The sequence below is a fragment of the Coregonus lavaretus genome (genome assembly GCF_964263955.1).
Source record: "Coregonus lavaretus genome assembly, chromosome: 11".
Lineage (NCBI taxonomy): Eukaryota > Metazoa > Chordata > Actinopteri > Salmoniformes > Salmonidae > Coregonus > Coregonus lavaretus.
This window is the reverse complement of record NC_139998.1, coordinates 7,805,550-7,828,586: the sequence shown is the minus strand read 5'-3', so window position 1 is coordinate 7,828,586 and position 23,037 is coordinate 7,805,550. Positions and strand designations below refer to the sequence as shown.

At 43.8% G+C, this 23,037-nt stretch overlaps 1 protein-coding gene across 1 annotated transcript in view; it reads left to right on the top strand.

Moving 5' to 3' along the window:
- Positions 1-6,290, top strand: part of LOC311136945 (chaperone Ric-8A-like) — a 28,012-nt gene extending 21,722 nt beyond the window's left edge. The window contains exons 8-11 of the mRNA XM_084171274.1: positions 595-739; positions 983-1,127; positions 3,360-3,479; positions 4,165-6,290. Coding sequence (XP_084027400.1) covers positions 595-739; positions 983-1,127; positions 3,360-3,479; positions 4,165-4,288 — 534 coding nt within the window. The 3' untranslated portion in view covers positions 4,289-6,290. The remainder of the gene's footprint in view (positions 1-594; positions 740-982; positions 1,128-3,359; positions 3,480-4,164) is intronic.
- Positions 6,291-23,037: the final 16,747 nt, after the last annotated feature.

The following is a 23,037-nucleotide window of genomic DNA, read 5'->3' as shown; positions in this document are numbered from 1 at the left end:
AATGTTTTGGTACCCTTCCCCAGATCTGTGCCTCGACACAATCCTGTCTCGAAGCTCTGCGGACAATTCCTTTGACCTCATGACTTGGTTTTTGCTCTGTCATGAATTGTTAACTGTGGGACCTTATATAGACAGGTCTGTGCCCTTCCAAATCATGTCCAAACAACTGAATTTACCACAGGTGGACTCCAATCAAGTTGTAGAAATATCTCAAGGAGGATCAATGGAAACAGGATTAACCTGAGATCAATTTTGAGTCTCATAGCAAAGGGTCTGAGTACTTATGTAAATAAGGTATTTCTGTGTTTTGCAAAACGTTCTAAAAACCTGTTTTCGCTTTGTCATTATGGGGTATTGTGTGTAGATTGCTGAGTAATTGTTTTTATTTAATTCATTTTAGAATATGTCTGTAACGTAACAAAATGTGGAAAAAGTCAAGGGGTCTGAATACTTACCGAAGGCGCTGTACGTGATTGGACGTTTCATCTCATAATTCGTCCAACTGTTAGTCAATTATGGGTTTTTCATGTGTGTGTGTGTGTGTGTGTGTGTGTGTGTGTGTGTGTGTGTGTGTGTGCGTGCTTGCGTGCATAGGTACTCCCTCCACTGAGGGATGTGACGAATCTACCAGAGGTGGGGAACGCCCTTCGCAACAAGCTCGTTCGCCTGATGACCAACATTGACACGGACGTCAAGAACTGTTCAGCAGAGTTCCTATTTGTCCTGTGCAAAGAAAGTGGTGAGGAGGACCTGTTTTTCTCAGCATATAAAATAGTTATTTCATTTTCCACAAATCCATATGCCAATGTACTGTATATGAATGTGAAATGACTCATGTAGAATATAATAGAATACAGTAGAACACAACGGAATAGAATATCAACTTAATATTAACACATAGATGTGATGAAAACTAGGATTTGTAATACCATTCTTCTCCACCATCCACACCCCCTTCCATCCCCTTCCATTCACTGTGCAGTGTCCAGGTTCATTAAGTATACAGGCTATGGTAACGCAGTAGGTCTCCTGGCTGCCCGGGGGCTGTTGCGAGGGGGGAGCAACCCAGGCATCTACTCTGAAGACGAGGACAGCGACACAGAAGAGTACCGAGAGGCCAAATCTCAGTGAGTTGAATTTAACTTTATTGAGAATGGAGACGTGATGTGTTGGCTCTTAGGAAACAGACACAGCTTTCACTCTTGAAATAACATGTACAGTGCCTTGCAAAAGTATTAAACCCCCTTGGCGTTTTTCCTATTTTGTTGCATTACAACCTGCATTTTCACTTCACAAATTGATTTTTATTTGGATTTCATGTAATGGACATACAAAATAGTCAAAATTGGTGAAGTGAAATGAAAAAGATAACTTGTTTCAAAAAAAATTACAAAATAAATAACGGAAAAGTGGTGCGTGCATATGTATTCACCCCCTTTGCTATGAAGCCCCTAAATAAGATCTGGTGCAACCAATTACCTTCAGAAGTCACATAATTAGTTTAAAAAAGTCCACCTGTGTGCAATCTAAGTGTCACATGATCTGTCACATGATCTCAGTATATATACACCTGTTCTGAAAGGCCCCAGAGTCTGCAACACCACTAAGCAAGGTGCACCACCAAGCAAGCAGCACCATGAAGACCAAGGAGCTCTCCAAACAGGTCAGGGACAAAGTTGTGGAGAAGTACAGATCAGGGTTGGGTTATAAAAAAATATCCAACACTTTGAACATCCCACAGAGCACCATTAAATCCATAAAAAAATTGAAAGAATATGGCACCACAACAAACCTGCCAAGAGAGGGCCGCCCACAAAAACTCACGAACCAGGCAATTAGGGTATTAATCAGAGAGGCAACAAAGAGACAAAAGATAACCCTGAAGGAGCTGCAAAGCTCCACAGCGGAGATTGGAATATCTGTCCATAGGCCACTTTAAGCCGTACACTCCACAGAGCTGGGCTTTACGGAAGATTGGCCAGACAAAAGCCATTGCTTAAAGACAAAAATAAGCAAACACGTTTGGTGTTCGCCAATAGGCATGTAGGAGACTCCCCAAACATATGGAAGAAGGTACTCTGGTCAGATGAGACTAAAATTGCGCTTTTTGGCCATCAAGGAAAACGCTATGTCTGGCGCAAACACAACACCTCTCATCACCCCGAGAACACCATCCCCACAGTGAAGAATGGTGGTGGCAGCATCATGCTGTGGGGATGTTTTTCATCGGCAGGGACTGGGAAACTGGTCAGAATTGAAGGAATTATGGATGGCGCTAAATACAGGGAAATTCTTGAGGGAAACCTGTTTCAGTCTTCCAGAGATGTGAGACTGGGACAGTGGTTCACCTTCCAGCAGGACAATGACCCTAAGCATACTGCTAAAGCAACACTTGAGTGGTTTAAGGGGAAACATTTAAATGTCTTGGAATGGCCTAGTCAAAGCCCAGACCTCAATCCAATTGAGAATCTGTGGTATGACTTAACGATTGCAGTACACCAGCGGAACCCATCCAACTTGAAGGAGCTGTAGCAGTTTTGCCTTGAAGAATGGGCAAAAATCCCAGTGGCTAGATGTGCCAAGCTTATAGAGACATACCCCAAGAGACTTGCAGCTGTAATTGCTGCAAAAGGTGGCTCTACAAAGTATTGACTTTGGGGGGTTGAATAGTTATGCACGCTCAAGCTTTCTGTTTTTTTGTCTTATTTCTTCTTTGTTTCACAAGAAAAAATATTTTGCATCTTCAAAGTAGTAGGCATGTTGTGTAAATCAAATGATACAAACCCCCCCAAAAATCCATTTTAATTCCAGGTTGTAAGGCAACTGTCACGATCGTCGTAATAAGTGGACCAAGGCGCAGCGTGATATGCGTACATACTTTTAATAGTACTTAATACACGATACAACAAAACAACAAAACGAAACGTGAAGTCCTCGGTTAACAAACACAAACCTACACGGAACAAGATCCCACAAATGACAAGTGCACAACAGGCTGCCTAAGTATGGTTCCCAATTAGAGACAACAAGAGACAGCTGCCTCCGATTGGGAACCACCCCGGCCAACACAGAAACACACGATCTAGAAAAGAACACATAGAAAACAAACATAGAACCTAACACCCAGAAACTAACACATAGAAACGAACACCCTGGCTCAACATATAAAAGTCCCCAGAGCCAGGGCGTGACAGTAACAAAATAGGAAAAATGCCAAGGGGGGTGAATACTTTCTCAAGCCACTGTAAACATCCTTAATTTCGAAGATTAAAAAATCTATGATTAATGTTTAAATTCGTCCATCTTGTCCCTCATCACACTGAGTAGCCTAACGTTCTTTTATTCTCTATCCCTGCCAGAATTAACCCTGTGACGGGCAGAGTGGAGGATGAGCAGCCCAACCCCATGGAGGGAATGACAGAGGAACAGAAGGAGTTGGAGGCCATGAAGCTGGTCAACATGTTTGATAAGCTCTCCAGGTACAGTACAGATGCCTTTTTAAAGTAGCCTAATCTCTGATCTAAAATGGTCGGATAGGAGAAACCCAGGACTCCGCTACATAGCTTACAGCAACCCAGGCATGTCAGATCAGGGATTACTCTAAAGAAGAGTGTAAGGAAGGATGTATTTATTTGAACAGGGCCACAGACACAGATAGGGGCAGGCCTTAGCAGCAGCTCACTGCAGCAGTGCTACAGGCTCCCAGCAGGTGTCCTCATCCCTTCCCTTCCAACTGAGGTTCATACGTCATTAATGTGGCCCTGTGTAGCTCAGTTGGTAGAGCATGGCGCTTGCAACACCAGGCTTGTGGGTTCGTTTCCCACTGGGGGCCAGTATGAAAATAATGTATACACTCACTAACTGTAAGTCGCTCTGGATAAGAGCGTCTGCTAAAAATACTAAAATGTATAAAATTAATGAGCTGAGGCATGAGCTGTTACCAAAAGACAGAGGATTCATGTATTCCACCCTCGCCACAGTAGAACTGTTTAACTTTCTCATAGATAAAACCCTTTATAGAATGGAATATAAATATTTGGTACAATAATAAACATGTACTGTTATCAATAATAAATGGTAATGAACACTGCATTTAAGCCATATGTATTGTAATGAGCCAATCATCATAAATATTTGTTGAGTTGAGACTTCTCTCTTTTTCAGGTCCAATATTATCCAGCCGATGATGCTGGGGAGTGATGGTTCCATGACACAGATGAATTCTGGAGACCTGCGACGAATGACAGACCAGACACCACAGGGACAACAACTAAACCTAGAACCATAACTACACTTAGAACCACAACTACAATTAGAGCCACCACAACAACAACAACGACCAAAAGAACAACAACAACATGGCTCAGGCAGCGAGGAGGAGGATGAGGGTAGAATGAATAAAAGGACTATCACCTGTTTTGTAGCTTCTGTCACAGGCTCAAGCCTGGGTGTCTGAAGCTTATCAGTGCAGGCATGTTTACATGCTTTGCAAGAAGAACGATTTTCCTAATAATCCTGTTTACATGGACACATCTGAAATCAGGCTACCTGATGGCACTCTGATAAATGCTGAAAATCGCTGGATTTAATTATAAAGATTGCTTAGAAAACCCGGTTTACGACGATTAAGATAAACAGAGTAAGGTGTTTACGTGACTATTGCATAATCTACCTACTGCCATAATCAGTTGAATATCGAATTATTAGTGTGCATGTAAACGTTTGTGATGGAAATTTTAATGTTGGTGCTTTTCTATTCTATACATTTCTATGTTCTATTCATGTGCTGTTCTAATAACCAATTTCTGTGTTCATGCAAGTGACTGACGAATCCTCACTTATCAGTAGCTGCAATTTGGCAGTACGCCCAGACCTTTGTTTTGAGAACGAAAGATATCTCAGTTTCAAGGTCTCATCTTAGAGAGAAGAAGCCTCGTGAGGTATTGGTCTGTCACATATTATGAACCAGTATTGGTCGGTCACATGAATGAAACAAAACGTTAATGATCAATTCATTATGCTAAATCATGCAAATATAACTTGTCTGTGTATAGCCCCAGCAGAGCTCCTTGTCGACATGTGTACATGTGGTGCATTGAGTTGGTTGGAACCTCTCCAGCACGCTGACAATAAACGATGATTCATTTAAGATTGACTTCGAGTGTCCCTAGTGGTAATTTCCACGACATGGTGTAGAATTTCCATGACACATACTCAATGACTGTGTAGTAAATACAGGTTTTGAGTAGCATGTGAAATGTAAACTAGATTCTTAAATCCAAAAATGTGTTCTGGGTTGTGTTTAACTGTAGGTGGCATTTTAGCTGCTTCTATCAGTGTGTTTGGATTGGGACTATGGGTGTGTGTTCTGCCTTTTATAGTTGAAATACTTGAAATATTGGGCTCATCAAATCAAATGTATTTATAAAGCCCTTTTTACATCAGCAGATGTCACAAGTGCTTATACAGATAACCAGCCTAAAACCCAGTCCTCTTCTGGCTGTGCGGGGTGGAGATTATAAGAGTACATGGCCATTAAAACCAGATTGTTCAAACGTTCATAGATGACCAGCAGGGTCAAATAATAATCACAGTAGTTGTAGCGGGTGCATCAGGTCAGCACCTCAAGACTAAATGTCAGTTGGCTTTTCATAGCCGAGCATTCAGAGGTCGAGACAGCAGGTGCGGTAGAGAGGGAGAGGGAGAGAAAGAGTGGGAGAGGGAGGGTTGAAAACAGTAATCTGCCTACTGTCATAATCCTTTCTGGTAAATGTTGTTTCAAGTTGAATCTTGTTTACATTCTCAAAAGACAGAATGAAACAGTGTGATGAGTTCCCCTTTATTTGACCCAGTGTTTTTCCTTGCGTTGCACATTTTATTGAAATTATTAATGGAATAAAATGATTAATGAATGTGTCCTATGTTTCTGTAAATTGTGCAATCTTTTGAAAGGTGCATTGTTCTAAACTAGTGCACAGAGAGCCTCAAAAGGAAGTAGAATATCTGACTATATTATGAAGCATTTGATATGTTATGTGATACCTGACGTTTTTTTGGATGGATGATCTTGATATGGTGTGCATCTGTGCTATCTCAGTTATGTGCACATTTCTGTCCAGAGCGGGAATTTTAGGTGGTTTCATATGGTAATTGTAAAGTTGGATGAAAAGAATAAAATGATATATTTGCCCTCATTTAAATTGTATACAAACTCTAATGTGAGGTTCAGTAAAACATGTTTAAAACATTGTCTCTTGAATTGTCATGTTTAATAAATACATATTCGTGGCAATTTATTTTCCTTTTACAGAAATTATCAGGTATTTAATTAGTAAAGTACAATTACTAATATACTAATACTCTTAGTAAAAGTATTTATCTTCACCTCGCAATCTGTGGATTATATTCGATCAGATAGATTGAAATTGCACGTTAAACATCACAGCATAGTTGAAGGGGGGGGGTTGGTTTGCTCTCGGGAACAGTTGGGGGATTTTGGATGGTTGGTCCTGCTCCCCGATTTGACTTGGAGGGAAATAAGAGGTGTCATATCAGGTGAACACAGCTACTGTAAAGATGAGATGAACATCTTAGGTTAATAGGTAAATAGATGAAGAGGAGAATCAGAATATGATATGGATACTATCGCCCAGTGTTTCCCAATCCTGGTCCTGGGGACCCAAAGGAGTACACATTTTTCAAATGTTATTTGTCACATGCACCGAATACAACAGGTGTAGACCTTACAGTGAAATGCTTACTTACAAGCCCTTAACCAACAATGCAGTTTTAAGTAAAACACATTTAACATGCTGGTAGAAATTAGGTAAAATGGATTTAAGTTTACCTGCATTAAAGTCCCTGGCCACTAGGAGCGCCGCCTCTAGAGGAGTGTTTTCCTGTTTGCTTATGGCCTTATACAGCTCATTGAGTGCGGTTTTAGTGCCAGCATCAGTTTGTGGTGGTAAATAGACAGCTACGAAAAATATAGATGAAAACTCTCCTGGTAAATAGTGTGGTCTACAGCTTATCATGAGATACTCTACCTCAGGCAAGCAAAACCTTGAGAATTCCTTAATATTCGATTTACTTTACCAGCTGTTGTTTACAAATATACACAGACCGCCACACCTTGTCTTACCGGAGGCAGCTGTTCTATCTTGCCAATGCAGCGTATATCCCGCCAGCTGTATGTTATCCATGTCGTCGTTCAGCCACAACTCAGTGAAACATAAGATATTACAGTTTTTAATGTCCCGTTGGTAGGATATCCGTGATCGTAGTTTGTCTATTTTGTTATCCAATGATTGTAGGTTGGCGGTTGGCTAATAGGACTGATGGTAGAGGCAGATTACCCACTCGCCGTCGAATCCTTACAAGGCACCCCGACCTACGTCCCCGATATTTTTGGCCTTGTCGGGTGTCTGAAGAAAATCCTTTGTGTCCGACTCGTTAAAGAAAAATCTTCATCCAGTACGAGGTGAGTAATCACTGTGTCACGCCCTGGCTCTGGGGACTCTTATATGTTGAGCCAGGGTGTTAGTTTCTATGTTTAGTGTTCTATGTTCTTGTTCTAGTTCATGTGTTTCTATGTTGGCCGGGGTGGTTCCCAATCAGAGGCAGCTGTGGCTTGTTGTCTCTGATTGGGAACCATACTTAGGCAGCCTGTTTTGCACTTGTCATTTGTGGGATCTTGTTCCGGAGAGGTTTGTGTTCGTTAACCTTAGGACTTCACGTATCGTTTTGTTGTTTTGTAAATTGTTGTTTAAAGTACTCATTAAAAGATGTACGCATATCACGCTGCGCCTTGGTCCGTTGCTTATGACGAGCGTGACACACTGTCCTGACATCCAGAAGCTATTTTCGGTCATAAGAGACGATGGCAGAAACATTATGTACAAAATAAGTTACAAATAACGTGAAAAACACACACAACAGCACAATTGGTTAGGAGCCCGTAAAACGGCAGCCATCTTCTCCGGGGCCATTCCCTAGTTAGCATTAACACAGCAGATTCAACTAAAGGCTTGATTTTTTTCTTGAATAGTTGAATCAAGTGTGTTAGTGCCAGGAGGAAAAAAACGGTGCTTGCATTTGGTTCCCCAGGACCAGGATTGGTAAACACTGCCAAACCTGTCTGGTAGAAACATTATTATTGATAGTAAAAGCTGCCCTCTGGTGGTTGATGCAATGTAATGGTCAGTGTTTCTCGGGGGGAATGCTAAACCCTTTTCTAAAATGATATAGTTTTGTTTACATCGTTTTAATTATACAACATGTTCATGTCACAAATGGATAGTTTATATAATATCTTAAACTTTTACTGCAGTGGGCTAAATCAGGGTCACACAGAGTGATTATTGGTAGTCTTAAACAAATCTACCTTGAAACAAAAGTATACACCTCAAACACATGGTTATGGGCTTAAAAATAATAAGACACCTGTACCATGTCAGATATAGAGTTGAAATGTATTCCATTTTGAGTTTGCATCCCAATATTACACCTTATATACATCACAGAAGACTGAAATATAACAAAACTGTTTGACATAGAAACAGCAGATTTGTTTTGTAAAAAAAAGTAAGAAATCGTTATTGATTTTGAAATTATGACAGATATTAATAACATTCCATCCATGAGGCCAAAGAGGGCTTTGGTCACTGACTGCAGTAAAGGGATACACCTATATTCTCAGGCACACTGAATGAATAGGCCTACCCTGTAACTAATTAACTTGTTTGTTGGCAGTGCCTCAATATTTGTTACTTTCTAATCTACTTGTGTGTTGGCAATGCCACAATAGTCTAATAATCACATTTACTGCAGAGTGCCCTTTTTACAGACAGAATGGAATGGTTCTTAGAAGGGCTGAGTCACGGGTCTTGCATAACTGAATTATGCTGTGCTACCAGCAGTTTGTTGTGAGGCAAAAATACACATTTATAAATGCACTACAAGACTGTTAGCTATCAAAATAGAATAGAATATATACTTTGTCTATTTACGTGAGAAAAATACATCAATCTTCTGCCCACCTATCTGCTTAAAAATATATGTGCTTTAAACGTAAATGTATGTGATTGTTTAGATCAGAAGATGAGGCATTCATAGCATTGGGAAATTCATTTATTGGTACATTCATTAATAGAATCATCATTCATGTAAAGGGTTTAGGAGACTTCAGGAGACATCATCTGGAGTAATGCACAGGTGAGGTTGCCTGGGGCACAGTCAGGACAGGTCCACTTAGGAGTGGTGCTTGTAGTCCTCCATGTGGGCCAAGACATAACCAGAGGGCCCCAGGATTGTGATAAAAAAGGTTGTCAATGCAATGGCTTGCTCCTGGATGAAAACAACACGTGACATATGTTTAGGCCTGTAACAATTTAATCTTGGAAAATAGAACCAAACATTGTGTTTTCTGGCCATTCAGTCTCAAGAGATATTAATAACAACTATCAGGCCAAAAAGGGCATTTATTGCTTTCATTGCACATGCATACCCTTGCACTCTTATACAAAAAACAACAACGATTGGCATATTAAAACAATTGGCAGATTAATTTAAGTTAGAATTGCATTATTCTAGCGCAATACAGGATAAAGTCCAACCAAATATGTGACAGTGGTGAGCCATTTCTATATCAGTTTCCTTCACAATGTCCTTGCTGTACTAGCTTTAAATCTAAATGTGCACAATCTGACTATATTTGGTAAAGTCTTACAAGGTCACATTATTGGCACAATTTCAAGTGGGCTCCATGCACATGTCATGAGCTAGACCACCAGGCAGGAAATGTGAGTAGTATAGTTATCGATGCCAAACACATAAAACAAATGTCAAACACATTTTTTAAATAAAGAACTATTCATGAATGCAACAGGCTACTAGCCTACGTGAATGAATGTACAGTGATAATAGCGTTATGCGCACTTCCCCTATACTCCCCTATACTCTGCGAGACAGAGACAGTTATGAATAATATCCATTTATATAAGAATATCACAATATCTGCATTAAATCATCTGACGTTGATATAGCCTCATAAGGCAAACTCAAGTCTGAAATCGAAAGACATCAAATGGATTTGTAATGAAAGGGCGAACTTTTTATGCGCGCTGCGGGATGCAATCTAGGAAAGGGAAAGTGCGCAGCAACCTGCCGCATGTAGCCAAACGTTACTTACGCCCGCGGATATGTGGTGCTTCGCAGGCTTGTGTGACAGGGTGGCTTTGGAGACGATCTGCGACCTCACTGCGACCCTTAGCAAATTGACTGAACCTCTGATCCCCGACATTATTCCTCTTTCGTGTATTTTTTCAATCCAATAGTCGTGATGACTCTTTCTGTCTTGTGCCCAGGAGAAAGTCCACAATGTCCCACAGGAACCCGTTGATTTTTGTTGTCTACCTGCCAAGTGTAATATAAGGTCATAGCAAATGAAAATAGTCTACGTATTGAAGTCCCCTCCCGCTGAAATAGCCTCCGGGTATTTAATTGGTCAGATCAACGGCGTTGAAGGCTCCGCTCCACAGACAGGCTGGCTGATACCAAGAGTTGCTCCAGTTGATAGGCTGTCCTCATGTTACCCCTGCCAGAGCCTCTACTGCAATGCTGCGCTGAGGCAAATGAACGCAAAAACAACTGTAAAGGTGCCCCTCACAAAACGAAACTGATTTATATGCGTAATCTTGAAACTGGATATGTTCAGGTAAAGTATGTGGAACTATGTGTGTGTGTGTCATGTGTATGATGTGTGTATAGTGTAATGTTATTGAGGCAAGGATTTATAGTGCTCTCACAATTGTAGCCTACTAAACTCGTCACAGAAGTCTGGTGAATGAGACTGCAGCTACCTTAGCCATACATCTACCGTATTTCCCCAACACTTTCCAGATGTTGTAGCCTGATTGTAGCACAATATTTTATTTTATCTCAACATTAATGGGCTAAAAGTTACCTGTATAAATACATTTAAAATAAAATGAATGAATATCTATGTACAGTGGGGAGAACAAGTATTTGATACACTGCCGATTTTGCAGGTTTTCCTACTTACAAAGCATGTAGAGGTCTGTAATTTTTATCATAGGTACACTTCAACTGTGAGAGACGGAATCTAAAACAAAAATCCAGAAAATCACATTGTATGATTTTTAAGTAATTAATTTGCATTTTATTGCATGACATAAGTATTTGATCACCTACCAACCAGTAAGAATTCCGGCTCTCACAGACCTGTTAGTTTTTCTTTAAGAAGCCCTCCTGTTCTCCACTCATTACCTGTATTAACTGCACCTGTTTGAACTCGTTACCTGTATAAAAGACACCTGTCCACACACTCAATCAAACAGACTCCAACCTCTCCACAATGGCCAAGACCAGAGAGCTATGTAAGGACTTTTATCAGGGATAAAATTGTAGACCTGCACAAGGCTGGGATGGGCTACAGGACAATAGGCAAGCAGCTTGGTGAGAAGGCAACAACTGTTGGCGCAATTATTAGAAAATGGAAGAAGTTCAAGATGACGGTCAATCACCCTCAGTCTGGGGCTCCATGCAAGATCTCACCTCGTGGGGCATCAATGATCATGAGGAAGGTGAGGGATCAGCCCAGAACTATACGGCAGGACCTGGTCAATGACCTGAAGCGAGCTGGGACCACAGTCTCAAAGAAAACCATTAGTAACACACTACGCCGTCATGGATTAAAATCCTGCAGCGCACGCAAGGCCCCCCTGCTCAAGCCAGAGCATGTCCAGGCCCGTCTGAAGTTTGCCAATGACCATCTGGATGATCCAGAGGAGGAATGGGAGAAGGTAATGTGGTCTGATGTGACAAAAATAGAGCTTTTTGGTCTAAACTCCACTCGCCGTGTTTGGAGGAAGAAGAAGGATGAGTACAACCCCAAGAACACCATCCCAACCGTGAAGTATGGAGGTGGAAACATCATTCTTTGGGGATGCTTTTCTGCAAAGGGGACAAGACGACTGCACCGTATTGAGGGGAGGATGGATGGGGCCATGTATCGCGAGATCTTGGCCAACTACCTCCTTCCCTCAGTAAGAGCATTGAAGATGGGTCGTGGCTGGGTCTTCCAGCATGACAACAACCCAAAACACACAGCCAGGGCAACTAAGGAGTGGCTCCGTAAGAAGCATCTCAAGGTCCTGGAGTGGCCTAGCCAGTCTCCAGACCTGAACCCAATAGAAAATCTTTGGAGGGAGCTGAAAGTCCGTATTGCCCAGCGACAGCCCCGAAACCTGAAGGATCTGGAGAAGGTCTGTATGGAGGAGTGGGCCAAAATCCCTGCTGCAGTGTGTGCAAACCTGGTCAAGACCTACAGGAAACGTATGATCTCTGTAATTGCAAACAAAGGTTTCTGTACCAAATATTAAGTTCTGCTTTTCTGATGTATCAAATACTTATGACATGCAATAAAATGCAAATTAATTACTTAAAAATCATACAATGTCTCTCACAGTTGAAGTGTACCTATGATAAAAATTACAGACCTCTACATGCTTTGTAAGTAGGAAAACCTGCAAAATCGGCAGTGTATCAAATACTTGTTCTCCCCACTGTACATTTCCTTAAATGAAAACGGATCACCATAGGGCCACATAGTTATTCTACACAGCACTTAAAGGAGAATTTCGCTTTTTTACAACCACATTTTTTGTGAATGTTATAGAAGGGACCAGACACTTTTTTTGCGATTTCACTTGTTTTTGATAAACTTATCCCAACCAGCGATTAATTTCCACATCCTCGTTGTGCAGTACGAGGGATCTAAAAAAACCAACATGAACAAAGGCTCCAAAAACACCTAAATACATCCTTTTAGAAATGGAAAAGCTCTCGGTATAGTGATGCAGGTCTTTAGCGTCATTCCATTATATTATATTCCATTTTGTTGCGACTCGAGCGATACCTCTCCATCCATAATAGCAGCAGGCTACACAGAGAATGGAACAGCTGGATAGGGGAAACAGCTTGAGTACACACAATTGAATATAATGTGGTGGATAAAGTTCGGAATGACACAACATCTAAAGACCACTTTACCGAGAACGCGTTTCCGTTTCTAAAAGGACGTATTTGGGTGTTTTTGGAGCATTTGTTCATGTTTATTTTTCAGAGCCCCCGTACTGCACCACAAGGATGAGAAAATTAATCTCTGGTTGGAATACATTTCTGAAAAACAAGTGATACAGCAAAAAAACTTGATTTGGTTGTAAAAAAGCAAACTTCTCCTTTAAAGTCAGGTGATAGCCACTGTGAACCATATGGAGTATCTTCTGCTGTCCTTCCAAAGATTACCATCATATCCAGCAGATGATGCTGTTGTGCTTGTTGTCACATTAAACTTTGGCAGCTCAACAAAAAATAAGAAATCACCATGACCTTATCTAAAAATGGCTTGTTGCACTTCATAATTTCTTAATGTCATAATATAAATATTTGGTAGTGGCCACATATCACTGGGCTGTGTGTTGATAAACACAATAGAATGGGACCTTGGGGAGTTCTGCTGAGCTGACTGCCTGTATACAAACATTTCATTTTCGTCATTTAGCAGACGCTCTTATCCAGAGCGACTTACAAATTGGTGCATTCACTTTATGATAGCCAGTGGGGGGTGGGGTAAGGGGGGGTAGAAGGATTACTTTATCCCAGGTATTCCTTAAAGAGGTGGGGTTTCAAGTGTCTCCGGAAGGTGGTGAGTGACTCCGCTGTCCTGGCGTCGTGAGGGAGCTTGTTCCACCATTGGGGTGCCAGAGCAGCGAACAGTTTTGACTGGGCTGAGTGGGAACTGTGCTTCCGCAGAGGTAGGGGGGCCAGCAGGCCAGAGGTGGATGAACGCAATGCCCTTGTTTGGGTGTAGGGACTAATCAGAGCCTGAAGGTACGGAGGTGCCGTTTCCCTTCACAGCTCTGTAGGCAAGCACCATGGTCTTGTAGCAGATGCGAGCATCAACTGGAAGCCAGTGGAGTGTGCGGAGGAGTGGGGTGACGTGAGAGAACTTGGAAAGGTTGAACACCAGACGGGCTGCGGCGTTCTGGATGAGTTGTAGGGGTTTAATGGCACAGGCAGGGAGCCCAGCCAACAGCGAGTTGCAGTAATCCAGACGGGAGATGACAAGTGCCTGGATTAGGACCTGTGCCGCTTCCTGTGTAAGGCAGGGTCGTTTTCTGCGAATGTTGTAGAGCATGAACCTACAGGATCGGGTCACCGCCTTGATGTTAGCGGAGAACGACAGGGTGTTGTCCAGGGTCACGCCAAGGCTCTTTGCACTCTGGGAGGAGGACACAACAGAGTTGTCAACCGTGATGGCGAGATCATGGAACGGGCAGTCCTTCCCCGGGAGGAAGAGCAGCTCCGTCTTGCCGAAGAGCAGCTCCGTCTTGCCGAGGTTCAGCTTGAGGTGGTGATCCGTCATCCACACTGATATGTCTGCCAGACATGCAGAGATGCGATTCGCCACCTGGTTATCAGAAGGGGGAAAGGAGAAGATGAATTGTGTGTCGTCTGCGTAGCAATGATAGGAGAGGCCATGTGCAATTTACAGTAGTGAGTGCATTTATTTTCGTATGGGTCTCCCGTTGGAATGAATTCTAATGCATAATACCGTGTAGTGGGAGATGCCAAACAGTAAGTGGATAACATCCTTCTTTTGAAAGCTTTCTATGGAAACCTCAATCTCACACAGTGGGTGAAGTTCATTGAAAAGCATGTTATTTCCACTCTTACAAACATAGACACAGGTTTGTGATGTTGCAGCTCTTGTATCATGGTGCCAGAAAAACCCATCAGCCCTGTGAGTCTCATTTCTTCTGATGACAAGTGTGTGAGGGAACACAGCTTGATCGGTGGTTGTTGAACAATTAGTAGTGCAGTGCAGTTCAGGGTCAGTTTGGCCCTAGTGTGTGCTAGACATACAGTAGCCGACGTGACTCTGTGACACATCAGACAACATCATGATACTGTTTTTAAACACATTTTTTAAACAGATTTTGAAGATATACAAAGTCATTGTTCACAAACAGTGGAGTAAACAAACATTGTCTTTTCGCTGAACTGATTACCATTGAAGGCCACTAGATGGCGAAGGGGCATCACAAAAAATGTATGGGAATTTATTTCAGTGGGTTTATCCTGTATAGACTACTAGACTACTAGCCTCCCAATGGAAAATGACTGTGGGAGATCTAAAAAGGAGGTTGCATCTGTATATTATATATTGTTGCTTCAGTCCTGCTATTTAAAATGTACCTGGTATTGTCCATTTGCTTTCAACCCAACTCCCAAGAAACACACACACAAACAGACACACACCCGAAGGGGTTGGAAGCCATGGTCAAATGCGGAGCAGCGACCCTGGAGCAGATTAAGGGGTTAAGTGCCTTGCCCAAGTGCACAAGGGCAGGGGATTCCATGTCATTAGTAGTGGCTCTTGTCAGAACATGACAAGCAATGACTGCTTCACGATCAATAAAAAAAACCACGCACTTGGAGTTAAAGTAATTGGCAACCTAGCCAACATGTATTATAGTGTATGTATATCAGATATGTGCCCATGCAGGGCTTTCGGAGAGGGAGTAGTGTCAACTTTGCCTATAAACGAGACAGACTGATTGAGGTCATTTTTAGGTATTGCGTTACATGTCTAAAGTGTCCATTTGTAACAGCTGCATACTATATGTGGGGGGGAATTCCAGCTCTGGACCAATCCAGAGTGTGCTAGCACCTCACATGACTGTGTGTGTGTGTTTGTGTGTGTGTTCATGCGTGCCTGTATGTGTGTGTGTGTGTGCGCATGTGTTCATGAGCATGTATGTGTCTGTGTGCATGCTTGTGTGTGCCTGCCTGCTGGTGTGTGTGTTAGTGTGTGTCCCTGCATGCATGCCTCTGTGTATGTGTGTGCACTTGTGTGTGTGCCTGATTGTGTGTGTGTGTGTACATGCGTGCATGCCTGTGTGTGTGTGCGCGCATGCACATGCACATACATGTGAATCAAATCAAATCAAATGTTATTGATCACATACACGTGTTTAGCAGATGTTATTGCGGGTGTAGCGAAATGCTGGTGCTTCTAGCTTCGACAGTGCAGTAATATCTGACAAGTAATAACTAACAATTTCACAACATACAGTGGGGAGAACAAGTATTTGATACACTGACGATTTTGCAGGTTTTCCTACTTACAAAGCATGTAGAGGTCTGTAATTTTTATCATAGGTACACTTCAACTGTGAGAGACGGAATCTAAAACAAAAATCCAGAAAATCGCATTGTATGATTTTTAAGTAATTAATTTGCATTTTATTGCATGACATAAGTATTTGATCACCTACCAACCAGTAAGAATTCCGGCTCTCACAGACCTGTTAGTTTTTCTTTAAGAAGCCCTCCTGTTCTCCACTCATTACCTGTATGAACTGCACCTGTTTGAACTCATTACCTGTATAAAAGACACCTGTCCACACACTCAATCAAACAGACTCCAACCTCTCCACAATGGCCAAGACCAGAGAGCTGTGTAAGGACATCAGGGATAAAATTGTAGACCTGCACAAGGCTGGGATAGGCTACAGGACAATAGGCAAGCAGCTTGGTGAGAAGGCAACAACTGTTGGCGCAATTATTAGAAAATGGAAGAAGTTCAAGATGACTGTCAATCACCCTCGGTCTGGGGCTCCATGCAAGATCTCACCTCGTGGGGCATCAATGATCATGAGGAAGGTGAGGGATCAGCCCAGAACTACACGACAGGACTTGGTCAATGACCTGAAGAGAGCTGGGACCACAGTCTCAAAGAAAACCATTAGTAACACACTACGCCGTCATGGATTAAAATCCTGCAGTGCACGCAAGGTCCCCCTGCTCAAGCCAGTGCATGTCCAGGCCCGTCTGAAGTTTGCCAATGACCATCTGGATGATCCAGAGGAGGAATGGGAGAAGGTCATGTGGTCTGATGAGACAAAAATAGAGCTTTTTGGTCTAAACTCCACTTGCTGTGTTTGGAGGAAGAAGATGGATGAGTACAACCACAAGAACACCATCCCAACCGTGAAGCATGGAGGTGGAAACATCATTCTTTGGGGATGCTTTTCTGCAAAGGGGACAGGACGACTGCACCGTATTGAGGGGAGGATGGATGGGGCCATGTATCGCGAGATCTTGGCCAACAACCTCCTTCCCTCAGTAAGAGCATTGAAGATGGGTTGTGGCTGGGGCTTCCAGCATGACAACGACCCGAAACACACAGCCAGGGCAACTAAGGAGTGGCTCCGTAAGAAGCATCTCAAGATCCTGGAGTGGCCTAGCCAGTCTCCAGACCTGAACCCAATAGAAAATCTTTGGAGGGAGCTGAAAGTCCGTATTGCCCAGTGACAGCCCCAAAACCTGAAGGATCTGGAGAAGGTCTGTATGGAGGAGTGGGCCAAAATCCCTGCTACTGTGTGTGCAAACCTGGTCAAGACCTACAGGAAACGTATGATCTCTGTAATTGCAAACAAAGGTTTCTGTACCAAATCTTAAGTTCTGATTTTCTGATGTATCAAATACTTATGTCATGCAATAAAAATGCAAATTAATTACTTAAAAATCTTACAATGTGATTTTCTGGATTTTTGTTTTAGATTCCGTCTCTCACAGATGAAGTGTACCTACGATAAAAATTACAGACCTCTACATGCTTTGTAAGTAGGAAAATCGGCAAAATCGGCAGTGTATCAAATACTTGTTCTCCCCACTGTATACCCAATACACACAAATCTAAGTAAGGAATGGAATTAAGAATATTACATATATGGATGGATGAGCGATGTCAGAGCAGGATGGACTAAGATATAGTAGAATAGTATAGAATACAGTATATACATATGAGATGAGTAATGCAAGATATGTAAACATTATTCAAGTGACTAGTGCTCCATTTCTTAAAGCGGCCAGTGATTTCTAGTCTATGTCTATAGGCAGCAGCCTCTAATGTGCTAGTGATGGCTGTCTGATGGCCTTGAGATAGAAGCTCTTTTTCAGTCTGTCGATCCTAGATTTGATGCACCTGTACTGACCTCAACTTCTGGATGATAGCGGTGTGAACAGGCAGTGGCTCGGGTGGTTGATGTCCTTGATGATCTTTTTGGCCTTCCTGTGACATCGGGTGCTGTAGGTGTCCTGGAGGGCGGGTAGATTGCCCCCAGGAATGCGTTGGGCAGACCGCACCACCCTCTGGAGAGCCTTGCGATGTGTGCTGTGCAGTTGCCGTACCAGGCGGTGATACAGCCCGACAGGATGCTCTCAATTGTGCATCTGTAAAAATTTGTGAGGGTTTTAGGTGCCTAGCCAAATTTATTCAGCCTCCTGAGGTTGAAGAGGCTCTGTTGCGCCTTCTTCACCACACTGTCTGTTTGGGTGGTCCATTTCAGTTTGTCAGTGCTGTGTAAGCCAAGGAACTTGAAGCTTTCCACCTTCTCCACTGCGGTCCCGTTGATGTGGATGGGGGGTGCACCCTCTACGGTTTCCTGAAGTCCACGATCATCTCCTTTGTTTTGACTATGCATGCGTGTGTGTGTGCACGTGTGTATGCTCCACAAGATGGTGTCAGAACTGGTACGGTCCAAACAGCAGAAACGTGGGAGGTTTCAGAGGGGGAGAACCCAGGGTTTCAGAGGAAACAACTTGTGGGTGAATGTGGTCCAGGGGAAAATAGTTTGACCCATGAATGTGAGACTGTGGTGTGAATCACACATTATACGTAGATGCAACGATAGTCGTGTCTATATAGGCATTGGTTGAAGCTCAGTGTTAAATTGAAATCTCCCTACCATCATATCTAAGCCAATATGACACCAATCTCGAGGAAAAATCGCAAATCAACTTGATTGAAGGTACACAACACACTCCCCGCCTGTCGTCAAATAAAATCAAATGTTATATCACGTTTCAGGAGAAGAACCGGATGCAGACAGTGTCGAAGTAACAAAAGTTTATTACAAAAACAGGGGGCAGGCAAACGACAGGTCAAGGGCAGGCAGAGGTCAGTAATCCAGATCAGAGTCCAAAAGGTACAGAATGGCAGGCAATCTTGAGCAAAATACATTAGAACGGTGGAAATGTGTCCTTTGGTCTGGAGTCCAAATTCGAGATTTTTGGTTCCAACCGTCGTGTCTTTGTGTGACGTAGTATGGGTGAACTTATGATCTCCGCATGTGTAGTTCCCACCGTAAAGCATGGAGGAGGAGGTGTTATGGTGTGGGGGTGCTTTGCAGGTGACACTGTCTGTGATTTATTTAGAACTCAAGGCACACTTAACCAGCATGGCTACCACAGCATTTTGCAGCGATACACCATCCCATCTGGTTTGGGCTTAGTGGGACTATCATTTGTTTTTCAACAGGACAATGACCCAACACACCTCCAGGCTGTGTAAGGGCTATTTTATCAATAAGGAGAGTAATGGAGTGCTGCATCAGATGACCTGGCCTCCACAATCCCCCGACCTCAACCCAATTGAGATGGCAGAGTGAAGGAAAAGCAGCCAACAAGTGCTCAGCATATGTGGGAGATCCTTCAAGACTGTTGGAGAAGCATTCCAGGTGAAGCTGGTTGAGAGAATGCCAAGAGTGTGCAAAGCTGTCATCAAGGCAATGGGTGGCTGTTATGTGGGCAGCTTGTCTCTCCCTTTTCTGTTTCCCTTCCTCCTTGTTTTGTCCCCTCTTTTTCTGTTGTATCTGTATGTGTGTTTGTCCCCTTTATGTGGGTGTGTCTGGAGTGGAGCAGGGGGCGTGCTCAGGATCTGCCTCTCCTGTGCAGCTGCGGGTTGTTTCCAGTGATTCCTGCCTACGCAGCTGCATCCTATTCTCTCATCAACCTGCACTACTTATTCCTGGGCATGGCTCTCCACCGGCGCCAGATCGTTGTTCTTACCAGAGCGGTAACTTGGCTCACCAGTAAAGTTATTTTGTCTTTGTCTTCAGCCTGGCTCTCCACACTCCTTAACCTGTCGTTTGTTTTGTCTTTAGTTTCGGACATACCTCCCAACCTGCCTGCCCTCCTGCCTGTCGGTCTGCCTGCCTGCCTGCCTGCCTGCCTGCCTCAGCCTCTCCTTCCTCCGGAGCCGACTAGCCCACTCTGTTCCTTTACTTCAGTTGTTTTTGGACTAAGACAAGTTTAACTTTTATTAAATATTTTTTTGTTTCTTCCACTCCCTTTGTCGTGTTTGTTTCTCTGAGTGCTGGGTTGAACCATAGCCTAACAGAACGATCTGGCCATGGACCCAACCGAGAAACAGCACGGGGCAAACAAAGACAGCTTCCAACAAGCTATCCAGGCTCAAGGAACGTTGCTAGGACAGCATGACCAGTTGATTCGGACTCTTGTGGAAGATAATCATCAACTGCTGAACCAGGTGACTCAGTTAACTACACACGTCTCTAAATTGTCTGTTATCAGTTCTCCATCTCTCTCTGACCCCCAGTTTGATGCACCCCAAGTTGTTTCCTCGGACACTAGGCAGGCTTCGTTCCGTCGGGAACCCCCTGTCACGTCGCCTGAACCATTCAATGGAGAATTGGACAAGTGCCGGGGATTTTTGCTTCAGTGTGACTTGATTTTTCGGCAGAGACCACTGTCGTTTTCTACTGATTCATCTAAGGTACATTATGTTCTGGGGCTGTTAAGAGGGAAAGCTCTGGTTTGGGCTGAGGCTGTGTGCTCAGATCAAACTTTGACTGGATTGACTTTTGCTGATTTCTCTGCTAAATTGAAGACTGTTTTTGACCATCCTGACCATGTGGGTAATTCCTCCAAGATACTTTTTAATTTGAGGCAGGGTTCTAACAGTGTGGCAGAGTACTCTATTGAGTTCTGGACGTTGGCAGCGGACTCCAAGTGGAACAATGTGGCACTTCAAGGAGCATTTCTAAACGGTTTGAATGAAGCCATTAAGGATGAACTGGCTGCTCGTGATGAGCCACATGATTTACATTCTCTCGTTTCCCTGTCCATCAAGCTAGACAATCGGTTGCGGGAGAGGCGTCGGGAGAGAGGCGATCGGCCACATCTAGGAGGACGAGTTCCCCAGCCTTCAACCACTCGAGTCTCGCCTCTCCGGAGTCGGCAGCTTCTTGTTCCTGATTCCATCCCGAGCACAGAGGAGGAACCTATGCAAGTGGGTCGAGCTCGACTACCTCCAGCTGAGCGGCAACGGCGCCTCCAGGCGGGTGAGTGCCTGTACTGTGGAGACGCCACACACATTCTGGCTACATGCCCTAAGCGGCCAAAAGACAAGGCTCGCTCGTAACGGTGGGTCTACTTGCGAGCCCAGAGTTAGATCCTGAACCCATCATTCCCCGATTACAAGTACCTGTAACCTTACGTTTCCAGAGTCATTCCCTGCCACTCTCAGCTCTCATAGACTCAGGTGCAGAAGATAACTTTATTAGCCACCAGTTCGTTACACAAGCTCGTATCCCCATGGAGCCACTACCTACCCCCATTCGGGTCACAGCCCTTGATGGGCGCCTCCTCGCGGAGATAACTCATCAAACCACCCCCGTTTCCCTAGTGATTTCTGGCAATCATTGTGAAAGCATTCAGCTAAGAGTCATGTCTGGCTCAGCTACCTCCCTAATCCTTGGCTTCCCCTGGTTGGCTCTTCACAACCCACAAATTGATTGGACACGTCACACCATTCTCAGTTGGAGCACTAACTGCCATTCCGAGTGCCTGAGGTCAGCGGTTCCCCCCACTAAGTGTAACCCAACTCCTCCCTCAGCTCCTCTTGATCTGTCATCTGTCCCCAAAGAATACCATGACTTAGCGGAGGTTTTCAGTAAGGACAAGGCTCTGTCTCTACCACCACATAGGCCTTATGATTGCCCTATTGAACTGCTTCCTGGTGCTCCCTTGCCCTCTAGTCGGTTATACAATCTGTCCCGACCGGAAAGAGAGGCAATGGAGCAGTACATTGGTGATTCTCTGGTCTCGGGCATAATCCGTCCCTCGTCGTCTCCTTTGGGTGCAGGTTTCTTTTTCGTGGAAAAGAAGGACAAGTCGTTACGCCCCTGTATCGATTTCAGGGGTTTAAACAACATAACTGTTAAAAACAAGTATCCCCTTCCACTCATCAACTCAGCTTTTGAACCTCTGCATGGCGCCACAGTGTTTTCCAAGCTCGACCTCAGGAATGCTTATCACCTTGTCCGAATCCGTAAGGGAGATGAGTGGAAAACCGCTTTCAACACTCCACTGGGACATTTTGAGTATTTGGTCATGCCCTTTGGGCTTTCAAATGCCCCTGCGGTTTTCCAAGCCATGGTGAACGATGTTCTTAGGGATTTTTTGAACCGTTTTGTCTTTGTATACCTGGATGATATTCTTGTTTTTTCCAAGTCACCCGAGGAGCATGAGTCACACGTCCGTCAAGTCCTTCAACGGCTCTTGGAGAACAAGCTGTACGTCAAAGCAGAGAAGTGTGAGTTCCACAAACAGTCTACATCGTTCCTTGGATTCATAATTGAGAGCGGGCAGGTGAAGGCGGACCCCGAGAAGATCCGGGCAGTGACGGAATGGCCCACACCCACCACCCGTAAGCAACTTCAACGATTTTTGGGCTTTGCTAACTTCTACCGTAGATTCATTAAGGGTTTTAGTAGAGTGGTGGCACCCCTTACAAGACTCACATCTCCTAAAGTCCCTTTTCGGTGGTCCCCTGAGGCGGAGCAGGCGGTAGGGGTTTTGAAGGAACTGTTTTCCACCTCCCCCGTGTTGATACACCCCAATACCTCTCTGCAGTTTGTTGTGGAGGTGGACGCGTCGGACTCAGGTGTGGGAGCAGTCCTCTCCCAGCCCTCCCCCACTGACCAAAGGCTTCACCCCTGTGCTTTTTTCTCCAAGAAATTGTCACCCACAGAACGGAATTACGACGTTGGAAACCGGGAACTGCTGGCGGTCAAGCTTGCACTGGAAGAATGGCGGCACTGGCTGGATGGAGCTGAACTGCCGTTTGTGGTCTGGACTGACCAC